At 38.8% G+C, this 25380-nt stretch overlaps 1 protein-coding gene across 4 annotated transcripts in view; it reads right to left on the bottom strand.

The window, feature by feature from the left end:
- Positions 1–25380, bottom strand: part of LOC105488276 (MAM and LDL receptor class A domain containing 1) — a 1027522-nt gene that overhangs the window by 84924 nt on the left and 917218 nt on the right. For all 4 annotated transcript variants that reach the window (XM_071070418.1, XM_071070419.1, XM_071070417.1 and 1 more), the window contains 2 exons: positions 8463–8542; positions 8271–8367 (listed from right to left, as the gene is read on the bottom strand). In XM_071070418.1, the coding sequence (XP_070926519.1) occupies positions 8271–8367; positions 8463–8542 (177 nt within the window). The remainder of the gene's footprint in view (positions 1–8270; positions 8368–8462; positions 8543–25380) is intronic.

Consider the following 25380-nt stretch of genomic DNA (forward strand, 5'->3'; position numbering starts at 1 on the left):
TATTGGATACAAATTATGCACACAATCCCAGATACTGGAAATATAAAAATAAGGATTAATGTGGAAATAGCTGTTACAACATGATGTCATCATTGCTATAACATTGTTGCTGAGGACAGCGCTCTGAGTGACTCACCCCGACAGGATGGCAGGAAATATTTGCCTGGTATCAAATATATATGCGGTTGAATAGCTCTGCCAGGCAGAGGTCATGAATAGTCATATGCTTTTGGGGAATAGTGAGACTTTTCCCAGGAGTAGGGTGTGGAAGAATGGGAACAGTGAAAAATTAAACGTGCTGTATTATCACTTGAATATTTCATGAAATAATTTTGAAAAGCTATGCATCTCCTTTTGCATATCTAAGTTCATATTTAAGACTTTTATTATATGTTTACATTTCTAACATATTTTATGTTGTACATGTGCTTTAAATTTAATAGCACGAAATTTTGAAGATGTAAATTGAGCTCCTTAAAACTAGAGAAATTGTTTTTCACTTAATCTAAAGGACAAAGCCAGTCAGGCTGTCTGTCCAGTCAATGAAATCAGAATTTTCTTTTGAGAAGTTTAACTTTATTGTCCAACTCAAATAGAAATGTTAAAGTATGTACTAGCACAATCATCTCTATTGATTGTGATTTGTAATTCTAAGGGGTGAGAAGGGAAAGGAGAGAAGAGGGGGGAAGAGGGAGGAGGGAGAAGGGAACAGGGAGAAAGGAGAAGGGAGAAGGTGAGGGAGGGAGAAGAGAAAGAGAAAAGAAGGAGGAAAAGGGGGAGGGAGAAGAAGAGAAGGGGAGGGGAGAGGAAGGGAGGGGAGGGAAAGGTGAAAGGGAAGGGGAGGGGAGGGGAGGGGAGGGGAGGGGAAAGGGAGGGAAGGGAAGGGAAATACAGAAACTTGGCAAAGGTTTATCTCCTGCTCCTTTTTCCATATTGCTTGTCTTGAATCTCATCTTTTGCTACTTAAGTTTATTTTTTGGGTGCTTCAGTCCCTGAGTGTCCCTCTGCTCCCTTCTTCCAGGGCATATTCCTCCATCTCCCCAATATAGTTTTGAGATAAGGAAAAGGACATTTGAGAAAGAGGAAATGACAAAGAAGGCACAGCAAGCTGGTACACATTCCTCAATTAGATCCCTTTCAGAAGATAATACATAACATTTGAGCATCCGCAAAATGATTCCCTAGAACTATCTGGGCCACATCCCCTTATGAGGTCACTGAGGCCTGAGAGTAAGGATCTGAGGATCTGAAGCCCTTGAGTAGAGTGAACCTTTGGGTCTGCCTAGCCATCTGCTGAGGCTGGTCTGCTTCCTTTGAGGGATTCCTTCTCTCTCTCTTTAATTTTTTTAAATTTTATTTTTAGAGAGATGGAGTCTTGCTTTGTCACCCAGGCTGGAGTGCAGTGGCACAATCACAGCTCACTGCAGCCTTGACCTCCCAGGCTCAAGCAGTCCTCTCACCTCTGCCTCCTGAATCGCTGGGACTACAGGCACGCACCACCACACCTGGCGAATTTTTGTATTTGTTTGTAGAGGTGGGGTTTTGCTATGCTGCCCAGGGTAGTCTTGAGCTAGAGATTCCCTCACCTTGGCCTCCAAAAGTGTTGGGATTACAGGTATGAGCCACTGTACCCGGCCTGAGGGAATCCTTCCCTTTTGAGTACAACTTGTAAGAACTTCATTATCTTGGTCTTAAGAGCAGGTGCGGAACAAATGACTCAAAAGGTCACTAATTTATAATCCTTTGGGTATATACCCAGTAATGGGATGGCTGGGTCATATGGTACATCTAGTTCTAGATCCTTGAGGAATTGCCATACTGTTTTCCATAATGGTTGAACTAGTTTACAATCCCACCAACAGTGTAAAAGTGTTCCTATTTCTCCACATCCTCTCCAGCACCTGTTGTTTCCTGACTTTTTAATGATCGCCATTCTAACTGGTGTGAGATGGTATTTCACATGCACACGTATGTTTATTGCAGCACTATTTACAATAGCAAAGACTTGGAATCAACCCAAATGTCCATCAGTGACAGATTGGATTAAGAAAATGTGGCACATATACACCATGGAATACTATGCAGCCATCAAAAAGGATGAGTTTGTGTCCTTTGTAGGGACATGGATGCAGCTGGAAACCATCATTCTTAGCAAACTATCACAAGAACAGAAAACCAAACACCGCATGTTCTCACTCATAGGTGGCAACTGAACAATGAGATCACTTGGACTCAGGAAGGGGAACATCACACACCGGGGCCTATCATGGGGAGGGGGGAGGGGGGAGGGATTGCACTGGGAGTTATACCTAATGTAAATGACGAGTTGATGGGTGCAGCACACCAACATAGCACAAGTATACATATGTAACAAACCTGCACGTTATGCACATGTACCCTACAACTTAAATTATAATAATAATAAATAAATTTTTAAAAAAAAAAGGTCACTAAAACTGGCTACAGTCTTGGGTGATAATTGTTTTCGGCAGTCATAGGGAAAAAAGCCTTTTGTTTGGAGATGAAGGACATCAGAAGAGAAGGTCTCCAGGAAGGTAATCAGAGGGTTAGAGATAGATATTATCTTGGACCTAACCCGCTTCTATTAGGTAGTAGAGACTAAGACTTGAGTCACTCATAGATCAAGTATCACAACAAAGTAGTTTAAAAACATGAAAGTGCTTCTATTTTTTTGCAATTATTCATTTCTTTCATATTTTATCAACCTCCTTTCTTCCTGGTCCAGTTCATCTGTCTTGGGCAAATTTCATAAATTTATGGTCACTTTTAATGATTAAAACTTAGTTCAATCCACTTTAAGGCTGTCAAATAAAACCAAAGTCCAACCTCTATTTGCCTCCTACCCTTTCCTCATGGCAGATGGCAGATTTGTACAAGGTTGCTGCCTGGAGCAAGGAAAGTTGGGAAGGTTATGTTTTGGCTCTGAAGCATGCCCCACTCCTTTGTCAAGGTTTGGCTGAACAGTGTAGACACAGAGAACAGATGGAAACAGGCTGGAATCTTCTTTGGTAACTTGTTACTTGTCAATAGTAGGGAGGGGTCTTCTATTGCAGTGGGTTAATGTAGTTCTGACTTCTTGGCTTGACTTTTCTGTTGTTGTGGCCTTCATGGTGACGTGAATGGGTTTCGTGTGTGTGTGTGTGTGTGTGTGTGTCTAAATCAATTTCACTTGGGACCCTTCTATCATTGGATGTCTTTTGATATACTATGATATATTGATCGTTTGGTTATTTGTTGCCACCCAAATCTCATGTTGAATTGTAATCCCCAGTGTTGGAGGTGGGGCGTGGTGGGAGATGTTTGTGTCATGGGAGCAGATCCCTCATGACTTGATGCTGTTCTTACTGTAGTGAGTGAGGTCTCACCAGATCTGGTCATTTAAAAGTGTGTGTCACTTCCCCCTACTCTCTCTCTCCTGCTCCTGTTTTCACCATGTGACATGCAAGCTCCTGCCTTGCCTTCTGCCATGAGTAAAAGCCTCCTGAAACCTCCCCAGAAGCAGATCCTGGTGCTATGCTTCCTGTGTAGCCTGCAGAACTGTTAGCCAATTAAACCTCTTTTAAAATAAATGACCCAGTTTCAGGTATGTCTTTGCAGCAATGCAACAATGGCCCAATACACCTTTTAAAGGAAAGGTAGCTGTGTCTACCTTCAGCTCAACCCTGCCCCTATTGCCCTCTCCAGGAAGGGCTTCACCTCACCTGAATGAGCACTGCCTGAACAACCCTACAATTTCAATTTATCTCTATTTTCCGTGTTTCCTCGAATGGACTGAAAGTAAACTCCAGCTTCCACATCTTCTGTGGATCTGCATAACTGAGACATAGTACAATTTCCTCCCTCCCTCCTTTCCCCACAGTAAAGTTTCCTCCCTTCCCAGGTACATATTACACCATGGTCTTTATTATTATTATTATTATTATTATAATACTTTAAGTTCTGTGATACATCTGCAGAATGTGCAGGTTTTTCACACAGGTATACATGTGCCATGGTGGTGTGCTGCACCCATCAACCATCTAGGTTTTAAGCCCCGCATGCATTAGGTATTTGTCCTAATGCTCTCCCTCTCCTTCCCCCCATCCCCCAACAGGCCCCAGTGTGTGATGTGTCCCTGCATCCATGTGTTCTCACTGTTCAACTCTCACTTATGGTGAGAACATGCGGTGTTTGGTTTTCTGTTCCTGTGTTAGTTTGCTAAGAATGATGTTTTCCAGCTTCATCCATGTCCCCGCAAAGGGCATGAACTCATTCTTTTTTTATGGCTGCATAGTATTCCATACCACAGTCTTTTTAAGACTTGCTGGGGCAGAATACTCCAGTGGCCATCTACTTTCAAAACATTAAGCCAACATTGTCTTTACACTCCTAGAAAGGTTTTCTTTACACTCTACTCTGATGCAGCTCCAGGGAGTAGATTTTTGTAGATTTTGTACCTGTTTTCTAGCCATCATCAATCTAAACTATTGATTCTTTTGCAGCCTTTCCATCATTAATTTTGGGTAGTGCTGGTGATGGTATCTTCCTCACCTTCCCCATTTCTTCTCCCAGGAAAGAGGAAAAACTTCTCACCAAATATACTGCACTATTCCAAGACAATAACTTCAAAAACTCTCATCCTTCTTTCTTTCCAGTCATCTCTTTGTATAGACTGGGAAGAAGAAAGAGATGGTTCGACAGAGATGGTTCTGCTTCCTTTTGTGAGCCTCAGGGATTTGTGTCTGACCCCAATTATTGGTAGTCTTTGTATAGAACATGTGTTACTTGAACCTCTTATTTGAGGGGTGTAGCCAATTTCACTCAATTCCTTGTGATACTTGTGTATGAGGGATGGATACTATTAGAGTTCTGGTGTGTTTGGTAAGACAATAAAAATAGCTATATCTGAGCTTTACACCTCAAATAATGATGCTACCCTTTATTCCTCAGGCTTCAAAGGTAGATTCCAGGATATGGAAATTTATAAGCACTAATATCTCATATGTTAAGGTCGAAGTAGTTCGAGAAATATTCAGCTGGAAAGTCTAACAAATGGTTGAAAGCATGGTATGGATCTGGAGCTTGGAAAAATATTTCAGTAAGAGAGAGACCTGACTTGAAGGCATTTACATCTAGATGTCACTTAAAATCTTGGAAATGAATGACATCTATGGAGAATGTGTAGAGGAGGAAGAAAAGTGGATGGAGAGGCAAACCCTGGGGAATCTAAATAAGTTACTGGAAGAAAATACTTTAAAAAACAGCGAGACAGAAGAAAATTTGAGGTTAAGAGAAGAAGGACAAAGAAATAGGGAAAGGGTAAATAGAAGTAGAGTCTGGCAAAGAAAGACGGTAAGAAGCAAAGAGAAAGGAATATGTAAAATTAAAGAAAATGAGAGAAATAGAAGAGAGCAAGAGAGGCGGCTCTGTCGGGCTTTGGCATAGTGACACCAATATTTGCATGAGGGTCCTCTCAATAATTTCCAATGACAGGCTGTTCAACATGAATCTGGAGAAATTGTGAAATTTAGAATTATTTTCGAACGCTCTTGCTGGTGGTATGAAAATGACAGCTTGCTTATATATCATGAAAGTTAACTTTTTGTGTCAACTTGGCTAGGCTATGATGCCCGATTGTTTGGTCAAACACTAGTCTAGAGGTTGCTGTGGAGGTAGTTTTCGGACGTGATTAACCATTATAATCAGTTGACTTTAAGTAAGGCAGATGGTCCTCCATAATGGGAGTGGCGGCGGGGGGCTCAAGCGCAGACTGGGATTTCCTTATAAAGAAAGGGTTCTGCCTCAAGACTGAGAAGCAAAAACTCTGTCAGAGTTTCCTGCCTGGTGTTTTGCCCTGCAGATTTTAGACTCAAGACTGGACCATCAACTCTTACTTGGATTTCTACTCTGCTGGTCTGCCTTACAGTTTTCAAGCTTGCCAGTCCCCACAATGGCATGAGACAAGTCCTTAAATCTCTCTCTCTCTCTCTCTTTCTCTTTCTCTTTCTCTCTCTGTCTCTATCTCTATATCCTATTTTTTTTTTTCATGTTTCTCTGGAGAAGCCAGACAAATACATGTGTGTATTCTAGCACACAACTAGTATTTCACCTAGTGGTTTATGTATCTGCTTCTTTCTCTAGCTTAGAAACTTCTTAAAGTCTAGACTGCTTTTCATTCATGTTTGTGTTTATGTTGTCTAGCATATTGTAGGCTCACAAAAAATAATTACATAATTAATACTGAATAACATAGTCTTTTTTTTTTTTTTTTTTGGAGTCTCACTTTGTCACCCAGGTTAAAGTGTGGTGGCGTGACCTCAGCTCACTGCAACCTCTTCCTCCCAGGTTCAAATGATTCTCCTGTCTCAGTCTCCCAAGTAGTTGGGATTACAGGCATGTGCCACCACACCGGGCTATTTTTTGTCGTTGTTGTTGTTGTATTTTGGGTAGAGATAAGGTTTCCTCATGTTGGCCAGGCTGGTCTTGAACTCCTGACCTCAAGTGATCTGCCCATCTTGACTTCCCAAAGTGCTGGGATTACAGTCATGAGCCACCGCGTCCGGACCAAGGTAGTCTTAATAGATTACAAATATCATTTTTTTTCCTTACGAACACCATAGTTCTATAATAACCTAGCTATAATTCCTGTTATCAAGATAGGTGTCTATTTATTCACATGATTGCAGGCTGGAGATCTGAAAATAATTCATGAGGAGGGATGTACAAATTGACACCAAGGAAAAAAGTGAAGAATCCTTTGCTCTGTGACATATTTGGTATTGCAGCAGATATAAATTTCTGACCACAAACTCAGGTGTTCAAGATATGATGCATTTCTTTAATTTCTAAAAATGTTATTAAATCTTTTAGTGAGTCCTTATCTTGCTGAGTTCATAAAAGCCAATCACATTCATTACTTGGTTTACTTGGAACCCATGCTAGGAATGAGAAAATGGGTAATGGGTAGAAAAGATCCAGGACCCTTGGTGGCACTGTTGATTGTGAGGGTCTCTGAGTCTTGCATGAGCCCAGCCTGCAGAGTTCCTTCATGCAGATGCAGTAGCTCTTGGCCCTGTTTTGCGCATGCTCAGTACATGGGGTGCTAGGGCTAAAACATTAGTGCTAAGAGTCCTGCCTCCCTATGTGATATGGTTTGGCTGTGTCTCCACCCATATCTCACCTTGAATTGTAATAATTCTCACGTGTCATTGGAGTGACTTGGTGGAAGGTAATTGAATCATGGGGGTGAGTCTTTCCCATGCTGTTCTCATGATGTGAATAGGTCTCACGAGAGCTAATGGTTTTATAAAGGGGAGTTCCCCTACACAAGCTGTCTTGCCTGCTGTCATGAAAGACATGCCTTTGGCGGCCAGGCACGGTGGCTCACGCCTGTAATCCCAGCACTTTGGGAGGCTGAGGCGGGTGGATTACAAGGTCAGGATTTTGAGACTAGCCTGGACAAGATGGTGAAACCTCGTCTCTACTAAAAATAAAATTAGCCAGGCAAGGTGGCAGGTGCCTGTAATCCCAGCTACTTGGGAGGCTGAGGCAGGAGAATCACTCGAACCTGGGAGGCGGAGGTTGCAGTGAGCCGAGATTATGCCACTGCACTCCAGCCTGGGCAACAGAGTGAGACTCCGTCTCAAAAAAAAAAAAAAAAAGAAAGAAAGAAAAACATGCCTTTGCTTCTCTTTTGCCTTCCACCATGATTGTGAGGCCTCCCCAGTCATATGAAACTGTGAGTCCATTAAACTTCTTTCCTTTATAAATTATGCAGAAGTCTCAGTATGTCTTTATTAGCAGTGTGAGAACAGGCTAACACACTGTGTAAGCAAAGAAAGAATTTCCTTTGCTGTTCTGCTGTCTTCCCCAGGCACCACCAGAAGTGGCAAGTCTAGCCCCTCAAGTCTTTTTAGTCTGTGGATAATGTCATACACACACACACACACACACACACACATATATACACACACACACATATATATGATAATGTCATATGTATATGATAATGTCACATATATATAGATGCCCTCAAAAAGGCTCCTAACATAATCTGAAAAGTAAATTTCAGGCTTTATACTAAAAAAAGAAGAGCAATTTTTGTTAGGTAGCTCCTCCTTTCTGCCCAGAAAAATAAATCCGTAAAGCATGAAAACAATAAAGTTTCCTGCATGTAATATGGAGTGACAGAAAAAAAATAGCAAAGGAAATGTTGCAGAAAATTTTTCTGCTATGGTATATTTCATTTAACAACTAAAGGCATCACTTACCTTACTGGTACTTTTCTGTTTGCAAGAAAACACAAGACCGCAACTGTGATATGAGTCATCAGGAATGCTGATCCAATACCCAGGAGAGCCCATGTATCTGGAATTTTAAACCAATGAAAAAGATAAATATGCAGTGAAATATATTAGAGACCACCCAAACCAAGCCATTTGTTTAGTCATAATGTCACCTACTATTCTGAGCGTACGTGAAGTCTGTAGTAGGGGGATTAAACTTGATATGGCATCGATTTCCTTTCCATCCTTGTCCACATCTGGAAATGAGATAAAATGAAATAGTTGGAAAAAAGAAAAGTGAAAACATATTTGAACAGAACTGGCATGGGATAAAATGATGAATGTCAATAAATAGCGAGATACTAGGAACATGGATAACTTCGATAAAAAATGAAAAATGTTAAGCCAAAGCAAAACCAAAATTAAATTGTTTTCATATTGTTGTGTAAGAGAATTTTCTTCAATATTCATCTTCTTGACTTTATAAGGTAGAAACATGGTTTCCCCATGGCTCTTTGTTTTTAAAAATTGACTCATTTTTCTCCAGTGTCCAATATTACTTTACTTTATCCATAATTTGCCTCAAATCCAAAGGGGGTGCATTTTTCTATAGTGAAGAGATTTAAGTTATTTCAGAACACTAATGGAGCAGATTCAAATTTTACATTACCATAAATACAAACCAGAGAACACATTTATTTCTCATTACAAAGAGATAATCCTTCAAGTGTTTAGACTTGGAAACAGGTTACTAATCTCATTTGATGTACTAATAAAATCTCAGATACTTACTACGGTTCCATTACCTTTGTTTTATTTAGGGATGTACATGATGAAACTTTTAACACTGGTGCGGACGGTCTTGAGAAAGTTAAGAATGAAAGAGTACCTTCTGCCTCTAAGGGAGATAAGGTTTATCGCTAAGCAGTAAATGTAATGAAATTTTTCTGGTAGTATCTGAAAGTTCATGTACACACACTTGTTTACCAGTAGTAACAGGATACAAATTACAAATTATAACGGGTCTGGTCAAATTTCCTGCCAACTTCACAGTACATGCTACAAAATAGGATGAAAACGTCGCTTTTGAATATGTATGTATAAAAACTGAGTGTTAGAAGCAATGCTTCTTCAACACAATGTATCGAATTTTCACTTAATCTCTCTTTTAAATTTGAAAATTTGTATGCTCAAAAGTATTTCCTTCACAAAAGCAATCAGCTTCTTTAAACATAAAAAGCTTAGACGTTCATAGAGGCCTATCAGAATGCCTTTCTTTCTTTAGCAAATATTATTTTAAAAGTAGAAATGGAAGACAATTTCATTGTTTTAATGTTTCTTCAATTCAAATTAAAATAAATTATAATTGTGGGAGATTGGGGTATTTCTCATTTTCCCTCACAATCCTTAAGATGCATTCCTTGTCAGTCCTCATCCGACCTTGTGAATCCTACCTGTCAATCTTTCGCACATGCACACACTGGTATGATCTAGATATGGGGACGTGTTTTCACTCTGAGTTAATTCAATTCCTTTAAATGTTGAAAGTGCCACTTGCCTGGCATCAGGGCTACAGTAATCATCTGAGACAAATAGTACACGTTTGAATGTGCCTATTGATAAATTTTAGTGGAAACTGTCTTGGAGTATCAGTTAAGAAAATAATGGAGAAACCCAAGACATATGGAGAAAGAATATGGATGCTGTCTGTCTGTCTGTCTGTCTGTCTGTCTGTCTATCTATCTATCTATCTATCTATCTATCTATCTATCTATCTGCCTACCTACCTACCTACCTATCATTCTTTCATTCTATCTTCTATCCACCTATCCGTGATCTATATTGCCTATTTATCTAAATGTATATTTATATTTATATATAAAACCTGGTGATGAACAAATAGAGTACTGAGTGGCCTTTTGATAGTTCTATGGGGAGTTCAACTAGACTGAAATAATTCTTACGGTAATTTTACAGAAAATATGCATAGAACGAGGGATAAAACAAAAAAAATAAAGACAGAAAATTTGTTCTTATGTTGATAAAAATTTGCCTATAAAAATAAAAATAACAGAAAGATTTGGTGAGAAATAAACCTTATCACCCATGTAGAGGCCGAGGATATTCTCCAATTCTGAACTTTGTAAAGACCCGCCCATTCTAGTGTTAGAAGTTTTATTATGTATGTTTCTAAATAAAACAAAGGTATTGGAATCTTCGAAGGGGTCTTCCTTCCAATAGCTATGGAAATATATACTACTAATTGACTGATTTTACCACAGAGCAGTTATGTTATAGAACAAATCAAACTAGTATCATCGTATCAGCTAACATGAGAAAATAATAGGAAATAAACTACGGTAAGGGTCAAAAGTAGTTTCAAAATATGTTGAATTTTAGTCATTTTTGGCATACGAAAATACACTACCCCCCAAAACTTTCCACTTCAGTTGTTTTTGTGTATCAGCCTGCCATCTTGAAACAAAATGATTTCTATACATGTTTTCGAGAGAATTTACCTTCTACAAATTTTAATAGATGTCAGTAAATTTTTAAATGGGAGTAGAGATTACTGAGATTTTAAACTTACATGGTGAAATCTATGATTCCAAAAATTTTAGTCAGTAAGTCTGAATATAAATGGATACGTTGCTACCTGAAGCAAAAATTGCAATCTCCATGCTAAAATTCCCAAATTATCCCCTCCTGTGTAACAAGTTTCCTTGTAAAATCACAGAACTGTCATGGGATAAAATGATGAATGTCAATAAATTTAATGCGATACCAGGAACACGGATAACTTTGATAAGAAACCAAAAACGTTAAGCCAAAGCAAAACCAAAATTAAATTGTATTATTTTCATATCATTGTGTAAGATAATTTTTTTCAATAGTCACCTTGTTGACTTTATAAGGTAGAAACATGGTTTCCACATGGTTCTTTGTTTTTAAAAATTGACTCATTTTGCATCAGTGTCCAATATTACTTTACTTTATTCATCATTTGCCTGAAATCCAAAAGGGAGTGCATTTTTCTACAGTAAAGAAAAATTTTCTATAGTGAAGAAAATTTCCCTTGTAAAATTGTCACTTGATGTTTATTACATTAAAAATAATATATACTTGAAGTGACAAGGAAATTACCCACAAATGTATGTTAAAACACAAACCATCATTCCCATATGCAATTCCATCCTCCCAAGGTAACTAAGGTATGTCTCCTTCTACTACTTTTACCTTCTCATAGAACACAACACGTACAGATACACAAACACATAGAGCTATCTATATATTGGTTTTGTATGTGTGTTTCCTATAATAGAAGCATATACTTCTCTCTGCACCTAGCTTTTTCTCTCAACGATGTATCACGCATTTCCTTAAGCTCAGATATCTGTGCAAATAACTGTCACGGACATTTATGTTTAGAAATTATCATATTGTACATGTATACATAAATATGTATTTTTAGTTCAAACTTTTTATTGTTGTTGCTTTTCTTTCCTCTTCACCCCAGTATATAAAGGTGGAGGAGGAGGAGAAGGGAGAGACATTTGCTAGGTTGCAGAAAGAAGCAAGTGAGAATATTAAACACGCATTTTCATCTTTGTTAAACTAAACCTCCTCCATGGAATATCCAGTGTTCAGAGTAATTGTGGCAGTCTGATCCCTGGATTTCTTTAAAATCTCCCTGAAAGGGGTGAGATTCCAACCCTTCTAAAGGCACGCGGAGAACAGCATTAATCACATGCGAGAATGGTGTGTTGAAGTTCCACCCATTCTTTGAACAACAGCAGTGAAAGAAATTTCTCTCCTGCCATCCCCCTGTGTACTGTGGGCTGGAAGCAAAAATAGAAAATCCTGTCTGCACTAACTAGAGCTTGGTGGACTCCCTTATCTTCCAAGCTAACCATAACTAACTAATAAGAATCATTAGGGTCGGACATGGTGGCTGAGGCCTGTAATTCCAGCACTTTTGGAGGCCAAGATGGGAGGATTACTTGAGGCCAGGAGTTTGAGATTAGTCTGGGCAACAGGGAGAGACCTCTTCTCTACAAAAATTTTAAAAATTAGCCGTGCAAGGTAGTGTGCCCCTGTAGTCCTAATTACTAAGGAGGTTAAAGTGAGAGAATTGCTTAAGCCCAAGAGTTGGAGGCTGCAGGGAGCTATGCACTGCATTCCAGCATGGGCAACAGAGCAAACCCTGTCTCAAAAAATAATGATATTAATAGGCCGGGCACAGTGGCTCATGCCTGTAATCCTAGCACTATGGGAGGCCAAGGCGAGCAGATCATCTGAGGTCAGGAGTTCCAAGACCAGCCTGGCCAACTTGGCGAAACCCCGCCTCTACTAAAAATACAAAAATCAGCCGGGTATGGCAGTGGGCACCTGTAATCCCAGCAACTTGGGAGGCTGAGGCAGGAGAATTGTTTGAACCTGGGAGGTGGAGGTTGCAGTGACCCGAGATCACACCACTGCACTCTAGCCTGGGTGACAGAGTGAGATTCCATCTCCAAAAATAAAAATAAAAATGAAAATAAAAATAAGTAATAATAATAATTAAGGTGTTTTACAAAGAAAATACTTCAGCGATTTTCTCCATTATTTTTCACATGGAATCTAGGTAGGGAAGCTTAGCTATCTCCCTCATCTATTTATTAGATTGGTGCGAAATTAATTGCAGTCATTGTTTCTAAAAGGAAGGGTCAAAGTGCAATTACTTTTGCACCAACCTCATATTTCTCAATAGTAAATCAGTAAGATTTGTATAACAAATGAAAAGTGAGAAAATGTCTAATCCTGAAGGGATAAAGCAAGTATTTGTTTTTAAGTGGTGTTTTGGGTATTTTTATAGTTGGTTGGGGTAAAGGGTGAAGGCTCCTGTAGAAAGGAATAGGACAGGGAGAGTGGATAAGCTAGGTGGAGGTAATTCAGTGGGTTTAGGCTAGGCTGATGCCAACCAGAGAAAACCAGTACAAGTAGGGATATTTTAGGCATAGCTGTGGGGAGCTGAGTGGCTGAGTCGTTTGGTGGGTGGGTATGGGAAATGCTGAACCATTGTCTGAGGCCAGAAAGAAGGATCCTAAAGGAATAGCACAGTGAGATTCACTTTAGGAGCTTGACAATTTCTTAAGGACTAGAATAGCCCCTTGCAGGTAATCTCTTTGCTATTTTATGACTACACAAGGCTGAATGCAAATATGATTCTGCCCCTTGTGTAATCCAAAAAGATTCATAAAGACCATAAACATTAAATAATACTTGTACTAAGACACATCCATCTAAATTAGAATGCTTGTTTGTTTTAACGTCAAGAAGAAAAAAAATGTTAGATGTGATGTAATTACTTTAGCAGTCATATTTTTATAGGGAATTATTAAAATCAGTTTTACTCATAAAATTAACAGTTAATCTTAACAGGAGGAAAAAAAAAACAAACACTTGCTATTTTTTTTTTTCAAAAAGCACTTGTAAGTAAAAAGCATCCCAAGAGGACCTGACATATTTTGAGCTTTTATGGGGCTCTACGTTTTACCACTTCTTTCACATGTCTAATATGTGTGAGTGTAACACTGCAGCATTTCAGCCTTATTTTTTGAACTCTGGAAATTTAAACTATTACCCAATGTATGTTGCACATGCTGTGGTCGCCTCCTTCAAATTCATTTAGACTTCCATCCTCACTCCCTTCCCGCCACAAATTGTTTAGCAGTTCCATGATTTGGCTGGGATTGTTACAGTAGGTCACTAGTCAGATATTAACAGGGCAGAAGGCGGCACCCCTCCACCAGAAATGCCAGGTGGGTGACCATCAGGTGATGGTTAGGCAGTTATTAAGCTGCCTCTCTAAAATAATAATTGGCCACAGCCGAAGCAAAGGCAGTTTCCCAGTAGATGGAAACACCTGAAACTGGAGATCAGCAGCTTCCTAATAAGATTTCTGGAGTTGAGCAAATGGGCTCACACATGCACACTAAGAGGCAAAACGGCAGAGTTGAACTGGTATATGACCTTCCTCTAGGGATGTTGGACTGGTAAGAGAAGAATGCCTCAAGAGAGCATGCACACAGCTGCAGCAAACAGACCACGCACGGCCCCTCCGAAGTGTCGGTAGGCCCCCACACATGCAGACAGCCCACCCCAAGGGAGGAATCAGGGGAGATGGGATGCAAGACCCTGGAAGTATGCCAACATGTAAAACTTCAAGTTAAACGTCAAACTGTGCTCTTGATCTCTCAAGTTTCCCGCTCGGCCCTCTTCCAAGTATACGTTACTCCTTTTCATTCCTGTTCTAAAGTTCTAAAGTTTTTTAATCAATTTTCACTCCTGCTCTAAAACTTGCCTGTGTCTCTCCTCTGTCTCAGGCCCCTCGGTGGAACTCTTTCTTCTGAGAAGGCAAGAATGGAGGTTGCTGCAGACTCGTAAGAATTTGCTGCCTACAGTAACATACTTAAGTGCTGCATGACTCAGATACTCTCCACTGCTAACAGAACTGAACCCTCAACCCAGTTCCTAGGGTCATGCCATTTTTCTTGCTCGAATGTGGGCTCAGAACCACACCTATCACCGCACGGCATTGCTAATCCACGGGATTGGTTCATAGATAGACATGGATGTAAGTTTGTCCAGTAAGAATTCTGTCACAAAAGGGTACATTTCGATGGATAATTGTGGTAAGAGAGCTCTTCTTCCCAACTCTGATGTAAAAGAGGAAGCATGCAGCCCTCTTAATCTCAGGTACTCATCTGCTACCATTGTGCTACAATAAACAGCCAAGGGATAAAATCAACTAATAGGAAGACAGGGCCTTCAAAGTCATGAAGAAATAGCAGAATAACTTTGATGGCATTGCGAACTTTTCCATCAGTTCATGTTCCAAGCCTGCTCTGCATGTAGACATTTTAATTGTATAAGTCAATAAATTCCTGTATCATTTGAGCCAGTTTGAATCGGGTCTTTGATTACTAGCACACACACACATCTACACACAAACTTTAATTCTTCTACTTCTCCATTTTACTCCCTACAGCTCTTCTCATTAAATTAATAATCCTATGTTCATAAAATATTTACTGAATGTCTACTATGTACAAAGTACTCAACCAGATATGTTGGAGATATAAAGATGGATAAGCCATGGCTGAGAATTTGTAGAAGCATGAACTTAGAGAGAAAATGAAAAATACATGTAAAAATAACTAAGATGCAAAATAGAAAATAAAGTAAAGATAAAGAAAAGATCTTAAAGAGAGCATCAAAGAATTGCTTCATGAATTTTTATTATTCCAGACCTAGAAAGTGAAAAATGTGCAATCTCACCTGGAAATTTATGGACCATATGATATATTAAATTATATGTATTCTAAAGAAGGAAGTGTTTATATATGTATACTGTATCTGTGCTTTGAAAATATTGGTTATCCAAGTATATAGAAATCCTATAACTGATTTTTTTTCTGGAGAGATATGTCCAAATATGAGTTGTTAATAGGATCCTAGACTAACCTGCAGATTTACTAATTCTATATCATAGTATACTGATTCCATACCACGCTCAGTCTCTAATTTTGTAGTTTTAAAGGATGTGGAGAAAAATTCCTTCAGAAGCAGTATGTTTGGAATATATTCCAGATTCAATTTATATTTTAGTTTTATAGTATGTAGCCTTGTTTTTCTTTTTAGCAGGCTATGTTTATTTATTTATTTATTTATTTATTTGTTTGTTTGTTTTTAAGTTAGAATCTTGCTCTGTCGCCCAGGCTGGATTGTAATGGCACAATCTTGGCTCACTGCAACCTCCATCTCCCAGGTTCAAGGGATTCTCCTGCCTCAGCCATTTGAATAGCTGAGACTACAGGCATGTGCCACCATGCCTAATTTTTGTATTTTTAGTAGAGACAGGGTTTCGCCATGTTGACCAGGCTGGCCTCAAAATCCTGGCCTCAAGTGATCCATCTGCCTCAGCCTCCCAAAGTGCTGGAATTACAGGCATGAGCCACCATGCCCAGCCATTAGCAGGCTTTTTTTTTTTTTTTTTTTTTTTATAGCAACATAACTATGAAACTCATGTCTATCATGTTGAAAGGTGATGGTGTCATTCTTCATTTACATTATATGCTTTAGAAATTATATAAAGCCCACCCAATAAGAAATATTTATTGAGCACTCATTATGTGCTAAACAAGGTTCTAAATGCTTTCTAGATTTTTAATAATATGATAATGTTACAAAGTCAGGATTATTTCCCCATTTCATAGAGCAGAAGACGAAGTCACAGAGAGATTGAGCTGTAAATCACCAAAGGGTACAATCTGATGGAGATTTTCAACTTTGGCTCTGTTGACTACATGGTTTTGCTTCTTGTCATCTTTCTAAAGTTAAAATATGCAGACATAAAAAAGAAGAAGTTCATGTCCTTTGCAGGAACGTGGATGAAGCCGGAAACCATCATCCTCAGCAAACTAACACAGGAACAAAAAACCAAACATTGCATGTTCTCTCGTAAGTGGGAGTTGAATAATGAGAACACACTGACACAAGGAGAGGAACGTCACACACCAGGGCCTGTCGGTGGGTGGGGGACAAGGGGAGGGAAAGCATTAGAACAAATACCTAATGCCTGCTGGGCTTGAAACCTAGATGATGGGTTGATAGGTGCAGCAAACCACCACGGCACATGTATACCTATGTAATAATCCTGCGTGTTCTGCACATGTATCCCAGAACTTAAATAAAATAAAAGAATGCATAAAAATCATTTGTAATGCTAATTAACTTCACAATTTTTATCTGTTATGAGAGCAACACTCTCATAACATAATACATTTCTGGCTGTAAAGGTCTGAAAATGTCCGTTTATCACATTAAGCATCACCCTGCAAACATCTCAAGATATAGAGAGGCAGCTGTGATGCTGGAAAGAGAAAGGAATGCAGGACTCAGGGCACCTGGAGTTCAAGCTAGACTCTGCTGCTTTCTAGCTATGTGGCTTTGGGATAGTCAGGCAGATTCAGTTTCCTATTTACAAATGGCAATAAGTATCACTCTCAGAATGTGTATGAGAATTAAATATTACGATGCACATGAAAATACACTGTAGACTGTAAAGTGCTATGCCCAGCTGTTTGCTACACAATTTTTAGCTTTCTGCTATAAATTCTGGTCGTGGCTTTTCCCAGCTGACCTTAGGCCCACATTCCCTAACAGCCTGGTCTGTCAAGGAGCTGGATCTAGCAAGCACAGTCTCTGATCCCATTGTGAGCACTCGGTTAAGACTTAGAGTTAGAAAGTCACTGCCAGTTTCCGTTTTCATGGCTTACCAATTCTGTTATTTAGAAACCCTTCCTACCTCCCTCCCTTCCTCCCGCCCTTCCTCTCCCCTCCCCTCCCCTCCCCTCCCCTCCCCTCCCCTCCCCTCCCCTCTCCTCTCCTCTCCTCTCCTCTCCTCTCCTCTCCTTTCCTTTCCTTTCCTTCCTCTCTCTCTTTCTCTCTTTCTTGAGATGGGGTTTCCCCATGTTGGCCAGGCTGGTCTTGAACACCTGGCCTCAAGTGATCTGCCTGCCTTGGCCTCCCAAAGTGCTGAGATTACAGGAGTGAGCCACTGTGCCCGGCCTCAAACCCATTTTGGTGTCTCAGTAGCCTGGAGACTTTTGATCCTGTTACACAGGAAAGGGAAGAATCAGCAGATGCTGAAGATGCTTACTACCTGCCATGTGCATGACTGTTCCGCATGCCCAGGTGAAGTTTCTATCCCATCGGAAGGGCTCTAGGAGGGAGAAAGTACTGCTCTTCCAACGTAACCTGAAAGCTGCAGCTCAGACCGAGTGTTTTCTGGGCCATGTGCTGAGCCTCTGTCAGCAGAAGGGAAAATTGAGGTAATCCTCAGCAAGCCATTCTCATTGTCATGGGTGAATTATATCGTAACAAAATGAGAAAGCAAGAGAAGTCACTAAATAATCTCTGAGCCACAAGGCACTAAAATTCCACTTTGAGTAGCAGTGATTAATTTGCTTGGACTAATTTCTTGTACATCTAATTAGCTCTGGCATGTTTCATAATATTTATAAGTATTAGGCAGAGCCCACCTGAAAGAGAGAGATAAACATCCCGCTCCATTCATGCATAAGAGCCTGCTTTCTTAACATGAAGAGGAGAAAGGAAAAAATAAAATATAATTGGACGCTTTCAGCCACAGCCAACCTAATCAAATATTTCCTAAATTCTAACAGGTCTTTTGCTATTAGTAGGTTATAACGAAGGAGTTTTGGAAATAACTTATTCCTGAGTGTGCTTGGTAACACCCATTCATTATACTAACGCCTGGAACAAAAACTTCTCCCACCCTTATTGTCATTGTGTGCCCATCTCAGCTCATTTGTCTCATTGTCAGAGAAAACAAATGAGGAACCTCAAGTTTTCTAAGCATGGGTTCACAATTAATTTGATTGGAACTGGCAGAGGGTTTACTCCAGTCTTTTAATCGACTTGAATTGTTCTAATAAGTCTAAAGTAAAAAAAAAAGTTTTATTTATAATTGTTCTAATAAGTCTAAAGTAAAATAAACTGCTAACACAGAGATAAAGTTATTTCAGAAATTAGCTGGGCATGGTGGTGCATACCTGTAGTGAAAGCTACAGCTAACGTGGGGAGGCCATCCTGAGACACAGAGGTAGCAGTGAGCTGAGATTGTGCCACTGCACTCCAACCTGGAGGTAGAGCAAGACACTGTCTCAAAAAAAAAAAAAAAAAAAAAAGTGACAGTTCCCTACAAAAACCTCATCCAAAGGTCAGTAGCCTTAAAGATCAAAGATAGAGAAAGTCATGAAGACGAGAAGGAATCAACGAAAAAATGCAGAAAACTCAAAAACCCAGAGTGCCTCTTCTCCTCCAAATGACTGCGACACCTCTCGGGCAAGGGCACAGAACTGGGCTGAGGCTGAGATAGATGAACTGACAGAAGTCGGCTTCATAAGGTGGGTAATAATGAACTTTGTTGAGCTAAAGGAGCATGTTCTAACCCGATGCAAAGAAGTTAAGAACCATGATGAAACATTACAGGAGGTGTTGACCAGAATAACCAGGTTAAAGACAAGCATAAATGACCTGATGGAGCAGAAAAACACAACACAAGAATGTCGCAATGCAACTGCAAGTATGCATCTGACCAGGCAGACTAAAGAATTTCAGAGCGTAAAGACTATCTTGCTGAAATAAGGCAGGCAGACAAGATTAGAGAAAAAAAGAACGAAAAGGAATGAACAAAACCTCAGAGAACTATGGGATTATGCAAAAAGGCTGAACCCATAGCTGATTGGTGTACCTGAAAGAGATAAGGAAAATGGAACCAGGTTGGAAAACATACTTCAGGATATCATCCAGGAGAACTTCCCAAAACTAGTAAGACAGACCAACATTCAAATTCAGGAAATCAAGAGAACCCTAGTAAGATACTCCAGAAGAAGATCAACCCCAAGACACACAATCAGATTCTCCAAGGTCAAAATGAAAGAAAAAATGTTAAGGGCAGCCAGAGAGAAAGGCCAGGTCATCTACAAAGAGAAGTCCATCAGACCAACAGCAGACCTCTCAGCAGAAACCCTACAAGCCAGAAGATAGTGGGGGGCCAATAGTCAACATTCTAAAAGAAAAGAATTTCCAACCCAGAATTTCATACCTGACCAAACTAAGCTTCATAAGCAAAAGAGAAATATTAATAAGATCCTTTACAGACAAGCAAATGCTAAGGGAATTCATTACTACCAGGCCTGCCTTGCAAGAGCTCCTGAAGGAAACGCTAAATATAGAAAGGAAAAACTGTTACAAGCCACTACAAAAACACACTGAAGTACAAAGACCAATGACACTATGAAACAACTACATCAACAAGTCTGCAAAATAACCAGCTAACATCATGATGACAGGATCACATCCACACATAACAATATTAACCTTAAATGTAAATAGAATAAATGTCCCAATTAAAAGACACAGAATGGCAAGCTGGATAGAGTCAAGACCCATCAGTGTACTGTATTCAAGAGATCCATCTCATATCAAAGACACACATAGGCTCAAAATAAAGTATGGAGGCAAATTTACCAAGCAAATGGAAAGCAGAAAAAAAGCAGGGGTTGCAATCCTAGTTTCTGAAAAAACACTTTAAACCAACAAAGATCAAAAAAGACAAAGAAGAGCATTACATAATGGTAAAGGGGCCAATTCAGGAAGAAGAGCTAAGTATCCTAAATATATATGCACCCAATACAGGAGCACCCAGATTCATAAAACAAGTTCTTAGAGGCCTACAAAGAGACTTTGCCTCCCACACAATAATAGTGGAAGACTTCAACACCCAACTGTCAATGTTACACAGATCATTGAGACAGAAAATAAAGAAGGATATTCAGGACTTGAAATCAGCTCTGGATCAAGTGGACCTGATAGGTATCTGTAGAACTGTCCACTGCAAAACAACAGAATATACATTCTTCTTGGCACCACATGGTACTTACTCTAAAATTGGTCACATAATTGGAAGTAAAACTCCTCAGCAAATGCTAAAGAACTGAAATCATAACAAAGAGTCTCTCAGACCACAGCACAATCAAACTAGAACTCAAGATTAAGAAACTTACTCAAAACTACACAACCACATGGAAATTGAACAACCTGCTTCTGAATGATTCCTGGGTAAATAATGAAATTAAGGTAGATATCAAGAAGTTATTTGAAAACAGTGAGAACAAAGGGACAATGTACCAGAATCTCTGGGACACAGTTAAAGCAGTGTTAAGAGGGAAATTTGTAGCACTAAATCCCCACACTGAAAAGCTCAAAAGATCTCAAATCGACACCCTAACACCAAACTACAAGAACTAGAGAACCAAGAGGAAACAAAGCCCAAAGCTAGCAGAAGACAAGAAATAACCAAGATCAGGGTGGAACTGAAGGAGGCAGACATGAAAACCCTTCAAAAAATCAATGAATCCAGGAGGCGTTTTTTGGAAAAAAAAATAATAAAATAGACCACTAGCTAGACTAATAAAGAAGAAAAGAGAGAAGAATTAAATAGACACAATAAAAATAATAAATGGGATATCAGAACTGAACCCACAGAAATACAAACAACCATCAGAGAATAGGGTAAATACCTCTATGAAAATAAACTAGAAAATCTAGAAGAAATGGATAAATTCCTGGACAAATACACCCTCCCAAGACTGAACCAGAAAAAAGCTGAATCCCTGAAAAGACCAATAAAAAGTTCTGAAATGGAGTAAGTAATAAATAGCATACCAACAAATAAAAGCCCAGGACCAGGTGAATTTGCCACTGAATTCTACCAGAGGTACAAAGAGAAGCTGGTACCATTCCTTCTGAAATTATTCCATACAATTAAAAAGGAAGGATTCTTCCTTAACTCATTTTTGGGGCCAGCATCATCCTGATATCAAAACCTGGTAGAGATACAACAAAAAAAGAAAATATCAGAAAAATATCTCTGATGAACATTAATGCAAAAATTCTCAACAAAATAATGGCAAACTGAATCCGGCAGCACATCAAAAAGTTTATCTACCATGATCAAGGAGGCTTCAAACCCAGGATGCAAGGCTGGTTCAACATATGCAAATCAATAAGCATAATTCATCACATAAACAGAACCAAAGACAAAAATCACATAATCATGGATTGTCTCAATAGATGCAGAAAAGTCTTTCGATAAAATTCCACAACCCTTCATGTTAAAAACTCTCAATAAACTAGGTATTGATGGAATGTATCTCAAAATAATAAGAGCCATTTATGACAAACTCACAGCCAATATCATACTGAATGGGCAAAAGCTGGAAGCATTCCCTTTGAAAACCAGCATAAGACAAGGATGTCCTCTTTCATCACTCCTATTCAACATAGAATTGGAAGTTCTGGCCAGGGCAATCAGAGGAGAGAAAGAAATAAAGAGTATTCAAATAGGAAGATAAGAAGTTAAACTGTCTCTGTTTACAGATTACATAATCCTGTATCTAGAAAATCTTACCATCTCGGCCCAAAAGCTTCTTAAGCTGAAAAGCAACTTCAGCAAAGTCTCAGGATACAAAATCAATGTACAAAAATCACAAGCATTCCTATACACCAACAATAGACAAGCAGAGAGCCAAATCATGAATGGACTCCCATTCACAATTACAACAAAGAGAATAAAATACCTAGGAATACAACTAACAAGGGAAATGAAGAACCTCTTCAAGGAGAACTACAAACCTCTCCTCAAGGAAAGCAGAGAAGACACAAACAGATGGTAACACATGCCAGGCTCATGGATAGGAAGAATCAATATTGTGAAAATGGCCATATCGCCCACAGTAATTTATAAATCAATGCTATTCCCATTAAACTACTATTGACATTCTTCATAGAATTAGAAAAAAAATACCTTAAAATTCATATGGAAACAAAAAAGAGCCAATATAGCCAAGACAATCCTAAGCTAAAAGAACAAAGCTGGAGGCATCACGCTACCTGGCTTCAAACTATACTACAAGGCTGCAGTAACCAAAATAGCATGGTACTAGTACAAAAACGGAAACATAGATCAATGGGACAGAATCTAGAACTCAGAAGTAAGATCACACATCTACAACCATCTGATTGTTGACAGACCTCACAAAAACTAGCAATGGGGAAAAGATTCCCTATTTAATAAATAGTGCTGGGATAACTGGCTAGCATATGCAGAAAATTGAAACTGGACCCCTTTCTTACACGTTATACAAAAATTAATTCAAGATGGAATAAAGACTTAAATGTAAAACCCAAAACTATAAAAACCCTAGAAGAAAATTTAGGCAATACCATTCAGCATATAAGCATGGGCAAAATATTTCATGATGAAAATGTCAAAAGCAATTGCAACAAAAGCAAACATTTACAAATGGGATCTAATTAAACTAATAGAGCTTCTGTACAGCAAAAGAAACTATCATCAGAGTGGACAGACAACCTACAGAATGGGAGAAAATTTTTGCAATCTATTCATCTGATAAATGTCTAATATCCAGAATCTACAAGGAACTTAAACAAATTTACAAAAATAAACCCCAAACAACCCCATTAAAAAGTGGGCAAAGGACATGAAAAAACACTTCTCAAAAGAAGACATTTATGCAGCCAACAAACATATTAAAAAAAAGATCAACATCACTGATCATTAGAGAAATGCAAATCAAAACCATAGTGAGATACCGTCTCACGGCAGTCAGAATGGCGATTATTAAAAAGTCAAGAAACAACAGATGCTGTGAGGCTGTGGAGAAATGGGAATGCTTTTACACTGCTGGTGGGAATGTAAATTAGTTCAACCATTATGGAAGGCATTGTGATGATTCCTCAAAGACCTAGAACTAGAAAGACCATTTCATCCAGCAATCCCATTATTGGGTATACACTTTGGTCTGGGGTACACACTTTGAGAACCACTGCCTTAAAACAGCCCTGTGAAAGATTAAGTGTTATTCCCAATTTACAGAGGAAATTGAAGTTCAGAGAGCAATAGCTTTGTAAGTAGTAAATTCAGGGCCTCTGAACTGCTTGTCTGCTTGTCATTGTACCATGTGAATATTAGTGAACTGCTTGTCTGCTTGCCATTGTACCATATTAGTGAAATAGTAAATTTATTTCTGTTCTTCATAAAAAGGCAGTTTATATATTATCAAATTCTGTCCTTAGATTATAACTTGAAAATGCAAATCATGTGCTCTTGTGTGGTTTTTATTGCAATTTTCATTTGAATTGGTAGTCAAGTTGCACAGAATTGCAAATGTAGGAAGGAAGCACATTTCAACATTATTTCAAAATTATTACAGTACATTTGAAATAACTTGAATTACTTGAGTAGAAATGCAGCAGATAAAAAGCATTCTTCTTTTCCCTCTTTTTTCAAACAGGTTGATGATGTGATGCTATGGCTGAGATGATACTAAAAAAAATGTTTTAGTTAAAAAAAAAAAAGTCCTGAGGTTGGTGTTTTGAGCTTTCTATTTCTCCTGCCTTTCCTTTTTTTCAAGCTGTTATGAAGTAATATTTCCCTGGAGTTGGAAAGAAAAAAAAGGAAGAAGAAATAGAGAGGAAACTAAATAATTCACAAACTGGGCAATTGAAAATGGATGCAAGTCAATAGAAACCAGTCTTGTTTTAAGATGAAGAAGGTGAAGGCATTAAATTTTTGCTGTGGAGTGTAGTGCTTCCAAGAAACAGGTTTTTGAAATTTTTCTTCTCTTTTCATAGGAAGTCTGAAAGATTTTTTCCTTTAAAATGTATATTCTGGCCTCTTATTTCCAGTAAGATCTTATTCATGTTTTCTATCACTTGAAATATACATAAAAGCACACAAATAAACAAAAATGGGAATGTTGAAATTAGAAAGAATAAGCAATGAATTGCTGGGCTCTGGAAGGAAGGAATTTCCACCAACCGCAGAATCTGTGAGGGGCCAGACTTGAGAATCTATGAGGCTCTAAGACTCTCTTTCACCTTTTGGGAAAACAAGGAGGTTCTCTACTTGGTGAACATAAAACAGGAAATTTTTCAATGGCTTTCCATCAAATGGAGATAAAAAGTGTAAACTCTGAATATGTTGGCCAGTGAGTAATCATTGAGTACCTTCTATTTGCTAGGCTTTGCACTAGGTCATAGACATCATATCCTATCAAACCATGTGCTTTCTGGCCTCTGAACTTACTCAGTGGAGATAAGGTTACGCCATTCCCTAAATATACTAAGCCTATCCTTTTCTTAGTGACTTCATGTTTGCTCTTTCCAGTGACAGATACACTCTGCCCATATCTTAGAATATCTTGCACTTTCATGGAATTGTGGTCTTAACTCAAATTACACCCTCTCAGAGATGTCTTAGTCAACAAGTCTAAGACATGCCACTGCCATCAGCTCCTCCCCATCTCTTTCTGACATCTGCTTACCTTAATTTTCTTTATTGCATTTTTTACTACCCAAACATTATGCACACACACATGCACCCAGACACATACATGCACACGCATATAAATTATGTATATATATTTAAAATATGTTTAAT

The sequence above is a fragment of the Macaca nemestrina genome, chromosome 9, assembly GCF_043159975.1.
Source record: "Macaca nemestrina isolate mMacNem1 chromosome 9, mMacNem.hap1, whole genome shotgun sequence".
NCBI classification, from domain to species: domain Eukaryota; kingdom Metazoa; phylum Chordata; class Mammalia; order Primates; family Cercopithecidae; genus Macaca; species Macaca nemestrina.